Here is a 9,274-nt window from a genome sequence, read left to right on the forward strand (position 1 = left end):
TTTCCTCTTTGAAGGACCATTCTTTTACTTTTATTGTTGAGTCAGTTCACCTATTTCTCTCCACCTCAAGAAGCAAACACTTGTGTGAACTGTGCATTGATTCCTACATACTTGCATATTGCACTTATTATATTACTCTATGTTGACAATATCCATGAGATATACATGTTACAAGTTGAAAGCAACCGCTGAAACTTAATCTTCTATTGTGTTGTTTCAATACCTTTACTTTGAATTATTGCTTTATGAGTTAACTCTTATGCAAGACTTATTGATGCTTGTCTTGAAAGTACTATTCATGAAAAGTCTTTGCTTTATGATTCATTTGTTTACTCATGTCATTTACCATTGTTTTGATCGCTGCATTCACTACATATGCTTTACAAATAGTATGATCAAGGTTATGATGGCATGTCACTCCAGAAATTATCTTTGTTATCGTTTTACCTGCTCGGGACGAGCAGAACTAAGCTTGGGGATGCTGATACGTCTCCGACGTATCGATAATTTCTTATGTTCCATGCCACATTATTGATGTTATCTACATGTTTTATGCACACTTTATATCATATTCGTGCATTTTCTGGAACTAACCTATTAACAAGATGCCGAAGTGCCGGTTCTGTTTTCATTGTTTTTGGTTTCGAAATCCTAGTAACGAAATATTCTCGGAATCGGACGAAATCAACGCCCAAGTTCCTATTTTCACCGGAAGCATCCAGAACACCGGGAAGGACCGGAGGGGGGGCCTTTGGGCCCCCAGACCATAGGCCGGCGCGGCCCAGGCCCTGGCCGCGCCGCCCTATGGTGTCGTCGCCCCTTTGACCCTCCTGCGCCGCCTCTTCGCCTATATAAAGCCCCTGGATCGAAAACCCTGAGACGTTCGGCGAAAACCACAGAAACCTTCCAGAGCCGCCGCCATCGCGACGCCAAGATCTGGGGGACAGGATCTCTGTTCCGGCACGCTGCCGGAGCGGGGAAGTGCCCCCGGAAGGCTTCTCCATCGACACCGCTGCCATCTCCACCGCCATCTTCATCACCGCTGCTGCTCCCATGAGGAGGGAGTAGTTCTCCATCGAGGCTCGGGGCTGTACCGGTAGCTATGTGGTTAATCTCTCTCCTATGTACCTCAATACAATGATCTCATGAGCTGCTTTACATGATTGAGATTCATATGAGTTTTGTATCACTACTATCTATGTGCTACTCTGGCAAAGTTATTAAAGTAGTTCTATTCCTCCTGCACGTGTGTAAAGGTGACAGTGTGTGCACCGTGTTAGTACTTGGTTTATGCTATGATCATGATCTCTTGTAGATTGCGAAGTTAACTATTGCTATGATAATATTGATGTGATCTATTCCTCCTACATATGCATGAAGGTGACAGTGTGCATGCTATGTTAGTACTTGGTTTAGTCTGTTGATCTATCTTACACTATAAGGTTACTAAAATATGAACAGTAATTGTGGAGCTTGTTAACTCCGGCATTGAGGGTTCGTGTAATCCTACGCAATGTGTTCATCATCCAACAAAAGTGTAGAGTATGCATTTATCTATTCTGTTATGTGATCAATGTTGAGAGTGTCCACTAGTGAAAGTGTAATCCCTAGGCCTTGTTCCTAAATACTGCTATCGCTGCTTGTTTCTTTGTTTCTTTGCGTTACTCTGCTGCAATACTACCACCATCAACTACACGCCAAGCTATTTTCGGCACCGTTGCTACTGCTCATATATATTCATACCACCTGTATTTCACTATCTCTTCGCCGAACTAGTGCACCTATTAGGTGTGTTGGGGACACAAGAGACTTCTTGCTTTGTGGTTGCAGGGTTGCATGAGAGGGATATCTTTGACCTCTTCCTCCCTGAGTTCGATAAACCTTGGGTGATCCACTTAAGGGAAAACTTGCTGCTGTTCTACAAACCTCTGCTCTTGGAGGCCCAATACTGTCTACAGGAAAGGAGGGGGAACGTAGACATCAGGAGGACACAAGAACCCTAGCTCCTGCCCCGTCCCCGCGCTCCGTCCGCCACGATCCAGATACTCACCTCGCCGACCAGGAGAACCGTGGCCGGCGACGAAGACCCGGCAGTGAGGTTCCACCCGCTTCCACCCGACGAAAGCGAGGGGAAGTCTTCCGCGACGAGCCGGAACGGTGGCAGAGAAGCAGATGCGGGCGGAGGCACCTGGATCTGGGGAGGAGCCCTCTCCTCCACCTCCGGTGCCGACGCAGGCACAGATCCGGCCAGGCACTGCAACTCGAGCCCAAGAAAATCGCCAAGCGAGGCCACCCCGGGCCGCGCCGTCGCAAGCTCACCTCCGTCGCAGTCAGAGACACCCTCGTCTCCGCTGGCGGCGGTAGGTAGCTCCGAGCTGTGTTCGCGAGCATCAGCGCCGCGCGCTCCCCGGAGCCGGCGCGCTGAGCCGCGAAGGGTGGCGCGGCGACGAGGTGGCGGAGAGCTCCCCGTTCCCCGGGAAGGCTGGTGCGCCAAGGGCGCCGCACGGTCGTCCCTGTCAACGATTGGGCCATAGGCAATACCCTCTTTCATCTTTTCCCCCTTTTTCCGTAGTCTAGACCGGACATACTGCATCACCATAGATGAAGCCAACGATGCAGCGGCTCTTATAAGCACCAACCTTCTCTTTCTGAGCCTCTTCTTGTCCATCTGCAATGCATTTGAGACGAATGAAGGGAACATGATATGAATCGTAAAGAACACTAGCGACACAGAAGAATGCAAATGCCAACAGTAAAGGCTGCGTTTGGCAACAACGTTTTTTCAAAGTATTCTATTTCTGGAAATACCATGGTATTGAATACTTTGAGGTGTTTAGTTTCAGAAAAAACTACAGTTTTCTATACTTGGTTTTTTCACAAAACTGCACTAATTTTGCGTTATAGAAAAAAGAGGTCTTGACCTCTTTTCCAAAACTGAAGTATTTGTTGCCTAGACAGAAAATACTACAGTTTTACAAGACTTTAATTTACAGTTTTACAATACTTCGGCTTTAGGTAAACAACATGCTTATTAAAATAAAATAATTGGTAATTTAGAGCAATACATACAGGAGAGGTTGGTTTGTAGCAAAACTGAACTCACAAAACTTTCATCTTCAGTACCAGTTCAGGGTTCGGTACCAACATAGAGCAATGTAAATGCCAACACTAAGTTAACCTCGCCTCATACTTATTAAAAAAATAGCCGGTACTTCAGACCAATGAATACAGACAGGAGATGTTGGTTTCATGGTTCGGACTTCGGAGAAACAGGAGCGATGGGTAGTTTATAGCAAAACTGAACTTGCAACACTGTCGTTCTAAAAAAAAACTTGCAACACTGTCCTCTTAAATCTTAATTACCAGTTTATGCCTTGGAGCAGAAATGTCATGATCAATATACTAGTTACCTTTCCAGTCACCAATCCAGGTCATTATTCATTAATGTAGGAAGTCGGGGAATTTGGATTCCATACCTCGAATTGGAGCAATGGGTGAAAACCCTAGGCGAGGGACTCGGTGGAGCACGGGTGCGGGGCGGGGGGCGGGGGCTGCGGCCTGAGGGGAGGCTGACTTCCCAGTCTTGCGGGAGAAGCAGGGCACGCCGCCACTGGCCGCCGTCCGCTGAGCTCCGGTCCGGTGGTGGGGGAAGGAGATGCAGGGCTTCAGGCTTTCAGGGAGGGCCGGTGCGGTGGGGACTGATTTGGTTCTGGGTCGCTTGGGCATGCGTCAAAGAATGTGCAACTTCACGCGTCCTGCCCGAGCATTTTAGGTGAGAGTGACTCCAGGGAGCATTAGCCATGTACAACAATAATATCTTAGCAATGTTATGTAGGATAAATGAGCGAATTTTTTTTTAATAATACATTTTTTTTCGTTATTTCCAGAAATAATACTCGATTTCAATCTTTGTCACAAATAATACACTGTCGGGGACACGTACCCCGATTAGAAGAAATCGGGAACATCAAACCCGATTAGAGATAGTCGGGGTAAGCTACCCCGAATTCTACTAATTCTCCGCGCCGTGCGAGCCTGTCCTCAGTTTTTGCAGTAATCGGGGTGAAGCAACCCGATATCTTCTAATCGGGGTAAATTAACCCGACTTCTTTATTTCCAGACTAATTGGGTTTGTCTTCGCGAGTCTGCTAGTAAGCTAGGTACGCAGCAGCCTGGGATTTTGCAGTTTAGACATCTAGTGCACTATGCGCTGTGCGCGTACGTAGATTCCGACTAGTCTAAAACCAAATCGGGTTCCTTTATACCGATTGGAAGAAATCTAACATGCATGTGTCCGGTCAAATCAATTTTCAAGCAATCGGGTTAGAGGAACCCGACAACATATGCTGGATGTGGATTCTTTGCTACTCGGGGTAGTATACCCCGACTACGTCTAATCGGGTTTGCTGTTCCCGATTTCTTCTATTCGGGGTACTTGTCCCCGACAGTGTATTATTTGTGACAAAGATTGAAACTGAGTATTATTTTTGAAAATAATGAAAAAAAACGTATTATTTAAAAAAAATGTGCGATAAATGATGAGATGGATGAAAAAGAAAGATGAAAAAAGGTTTACCTTCTCTTAGCTAAGATATAATCTCTTAGCATAATCTCTCTCACCACATTTTTAGGATATCTCGTTACTAAATATAAGACTAAAAAATAATCTATTGTACATCATGCTTTTTTGTTATATCTAGATTGCGTGACAGGATTAAGATAAGACGGTCTTATCAATCATTGAACATGCCCTTAGAAGAAAGCACCGACACACATTAAAGTCTTGCATAAAAATACGGAACAAAAAACTTAAAACGGAAAAAAAAGAACGAAAATACCTTTGTATTTTTTTTGAAGCTTCTGACCGTAGGAAAGGTTCCTAATGTCTTTTCATTTCATAAAAAAGGGCTACAATTTACAAAGTTACATATGTATCGGGCAAACCAGGGATTAAACATACAACTAAAAAGACTGCGGGAAGGATTTAATAAAGGGGTGTAGGGATTCCTTAGTCCTATGAACCAAGAGAGCAAAATCAACTTTGAACCTAGTCTTTTGTATTTAGACGTATGGGTGTGCATGTTTTCATCACCGTCCATTTTGCTTTAACATTCGGATAAAATAAGGAGAGAGTGAGCTAAAATAAATCGACGATACATAACACATCCACATTCATTCTCCAAAAATAAATATATAAAAAAGAGAAAAGTATTCGTACAACTTTGGTGTGACACAAAGAGGATCATAAATGACATGCATGGATGGCAGTAATTTTACACACGTCGACCAAAAGATAAACTAATGTGAAATAAATAGAATACGAGGCAAATGCCAACCAAACTATGAAAAATGAAACAAAGGTTTACAAGTGTCTATTATGTAGAAATTAAAAAAATCTCAAAAACAATAACATGGTGTTTTTTCATGAATTATTTGTAAATTTTTCCTAATTCACTGATTTTTCTAATAGTGCGCATTTTTCTTGTTTATATTCTATAATATCTATTACTATTTCCCCCCGTTGTCAACATCATTATATTCTTTGTTATCTTTTGGAGATATTGCCCCCAAAATCATGTTTAATTTCAAAATGCTATGGTTTTAGAACGCATTATTGAAATCTAGATGTCGGATTAGCAAATAGGTATGCATCCTATAGCAACAGATGGGGATAAAATGTACAAGCTTCTCACTGAAACGTACATTGGTCGCCTCCAAACAATACTTAGACGCATGTGTACATGTGGTAAGGAATTTGAGGTCCGCATAGCAAATGTCTCCTCACTTGAACGTTCGAGTTGGTAAGGCACCGTTGGTGCACAGCGAGTCGAGAGATATTTAAAAAAAAAGGAAATGTCGTGATTTCTCATGAATCATTTGTGAAAACTCTAATTCACCTGTTTTCTCAATTACTACTTCCTCTGTCCAGAAATACGGGACTCAGATTTTTCTAAATTTAAATTTATCTACACACTAAAATACGTCAAGATAAATGCGAGACTGGACAAATCAAATTATTTATTTGGGGACAGAGGAAGTAGTTCTTATTTGTCTTCTATATTATTCTATATTTACTGGAGTATGAAATTTCTCGATAACATTCCCATTTTTTATATCTTTTCAAGATACTCCCCAATCTTTCTTATTTTTAAATATGCTGTTGTTTTCTTATGTATATAATTGAAAATTAAAGATTGGATTAATTCATGTGCAAGTATTTATGCATCCCATTGAGCATCCGAGACGCGCCGACCGAGCCACCGACGTAAGCTCAACGCTGCGCGACTTGGAAACAGTTTCGGACTCGTCCGTCCCGCCTAACCATAAGTATCTCGAGCGGGCCGAAGACTGCTGCACACACATTCGACGAGAGTACGCACGAATCGTTCCAATCCAACAACGATGGCCAAGACCGGAGGAGGGGATCCAAGACAGCGGCTTTGCAGGTTCGTGGTAAGAAGGTGGTTGATCTGTGGCGTTGGTCCCAGATCAGGTGCAGCGTGAGCTCGGGGTGTGCCCCCGGCCGATGCTCGATCTTCGTCTCCAGATCCAGCTCCTCGGAGTTGGTGATCGCTGCGGCTCGTCAACGCCTCAGGGCTAGGGGTTCTGCTGCTCCAGTGGTGGTCGTCCTCGGTGGCGATCTTGAGGTTGAAGATGGAGTGTGCAAGCTTTGTTGTTCTTTGTTTTCTCTCTTTGTGTGTTCTTGGTTGAACTCTGTACTCTATTTCATATGAATATAAGTTGGTTCGTTTCAAAAAAAAAAAAAAAACAACGATGGCCGCCGCCATGAATTCCCGCAAGCGCTTCGTCGCCGCGTTCCTGGACGAGCCGTCCCCGGCGCCGCCCCACCTCGCCAAGCGCGGTCGCTTTATGCCATGCGCCGCCTCCATGGCTCCTTTGCCGGTGCTGGCGCCGTTCGACCCACTCGACGCCCTCCGCCGCGTGTTCCCGGACGCCGACCCGCGGGGCCTGGAGGCCTGCTTCGCCGCCTCGGGCCGAGACATCAACGCCACCGTGCAGGCTTACCGCGCCCAGCAGGCCAGGGACGCGCTGGCGCACCGCCTCGCCTCCGCGGCAGCAGACGGTGACAACGAGCGCTGCGCCGGCGTCCTCGTGGAGCAGATGGGGGCGGCGACCGACGTAGATGACGCCAAGAACCGCGCGACGTGGATGCTGGAGCTGATCAGGAACGCCACCGCCGAGCGTGCCGCACACGAGACGGCGGCGAGGCTGCGCGAGGAGAACGCGACGCTGAGGGAGCATGCGGAGCACGGCGCGAGGGAGGCGGCGAGACTGCGCGAGGAGAACGCATCGCTGAGGGAGCGCACGGCTGCAGCGGACCGCGACGGCACGGTGCTGAAGCGCGGCGTCATGGCGCAGCAGCGACGGTACGAGGAGATGGAGCGCGACGCCGCAGCGATGAAGAAGAAGGTTGCGGAGCTGGAGATGGCCAACTACGCGCTGAACGTCCGGCTGAGGGACGCCGACGGATGCCGCTTCCAGGCGGCGTACCGCGGGCCCGACGTCTGCTAGCTAGGGCTCATCTAGAGATCTGATTAGTTCCAAGATCTATGCAGTTTAAAATGTAGTTTGAGATGCTACATTGCTACTCTGTAAAACAATTGTAAACGCAAGTCTATCGATGGAATTCAATGCAATCTGATCTCACCTGCTGTAGTTGTTACTATTCCGTCTTGAGATCGATTTAATTTCTAAACTTGAGTTGCTCGCCGATAAACATCTCCAGTGTAATGAAATCGAGTTAAAGAACAGATGAAAAGTTATACCCAGCTGTAGTGCTCTTTAGATTATTTCATGAATGTTTTGCAAGAAGTATTGGTCACATCTGAACATCTTAATATTTTACAACAGCTTCTAATGAAACATGTTTCACAATGAATTGCACAACAGGCCTCTGTACATCAGTTGGATCTATCAGACTATCACTCTTTAGATTATTTCACGAATGTTTTGCAAGAAGTATTGGTCACATCTGAACATCTTAATATTTTACAACAGCTTCTAATGAAACATGTTTCACAATGAATTGCACAACAGGCCTCTGTACATCAGTTGGATCTATCAGACTATCACTCTGTACCAAATATATATCCCTGCGCTATTCGTGTTTTACAACGAATGAACAACTCATGTTCAACTAAGCGGTGTGTGGATCATATCCGTCAAATGTATGGTCTTGCTTCAATTTTTTTCTTATCAGTCTTCTATTTTACAGCCTTACAATCATGCCGTCGCATTTATCATCTACCTTTTTTTCAGATAAAAAAGGTGCAGATGGAATACATACGAAATGATGATTCTTTACCTGTGCTTGAGCTTCGTTGTGTTGTCAGTTAACAAGGTGAATGTTTCCTCTGTCTCGGTTGGAGGCGAAAGTCACTGTTGTGTTGCAATTAACACGCTATGGACATCTAATCCTAGGAAGGAGAACTATTGATGTTTCAAAAAAAAAAAAAAACCCTGTCCGATACAATACAGTTCACAATGCAATCACGTGTAATCCTACCACACCTTACACAATTTATTCACGCAGCCTTGCTTCCGCCATACTATGGGCAGCTTCATTTGCTGACCTCCTCACTGCTCACACCGAGGACTCATCGAAACCTTAAAGTAGAGATTTTATTTCTGACACTAATGGACCATGCACAGATCGATCCTGACCCTCCCTTCGAAGTTTCGCTGCTACCTCGACGCTGTCCGTCTCCAAGATAACTCGCTGATTCCGAGCCTCTCTCGCCACCAGAAGACCCCTCTTACACGCGAATAGCTCAGCCCCCTCCGCATCCGGCAGGTGCGGGAAAAAATGGCATGCTCCCGCACGAAGCTACCATGATGATCGCGGATGACCACACCGCCCCCTCCAACACCATCAGCCGAGTGAAAAGCGCCGTCGACGTTTACCTTGTGCCACCCATCGCCGGAGGCATCCAACGTTACTTCGTCCTCGTAGAGGCCGGGTAGTATTACAGTGGGTATTAAACCACTCCTCCACCATATCGAAAGTCTTCTTGGCTAAAACCCTCGGATCTTCAATCCGCTTGGATTCCCTCGCATCATTCCGAGCTTGCCACAGATTGTAGATGAGCATCATCGCCGTAGCAGCCACCATTCCATTCATCTTACTAATCCAGTCTAGTAGCCAACCTTTGAGTTGAGAGTGGCAAGCCAGGCGAGCAGGGGGGTTTTCCATCACCACCTCCATCGCCTCTTGAAGAAGCTGCCAAGACATGGCCGAATGAGGGCATGACCA

General features: G+C 45.8%; 1 protein-coding gene across 1 annotated transcript; it reads left to right on the forward strand.

The window, feature by feature from the left end:
* The first annotated feature begins 6,774 nt into the window (after positions 1-6,774).
* Positions 6,775-7,537, forward strand: LOC127339442 (uncharacterized). The gene has a single exon (XM_051365297.2). The coding sequence runs from the start codon at positions 6,775-6,777 to the stop codon at positions 7,531-7,533; it is 759 nt and encodes a 252-aa protein (XP_051221257.1). The 3' UTR covers positions 7,534-7,537.
* The last annotated feature ends 1,737 nt before the right edge of the window (positions 7,538-9,274 follow it).

This window comes from Lolium perenne, chromosome 3 (assembly GCF_019359855.2).
Source record: "Lolium perenne isolate Kyuss_39 chromosome 3, Kyuss_2.0, whole genome shotgun sequence".
Lineage (NCBI taxonomy): Eukaryota > Viridiplantae > Streptophyta > Magnoliopsida > Poales > Poaceae > Lolium > Lolium perenne.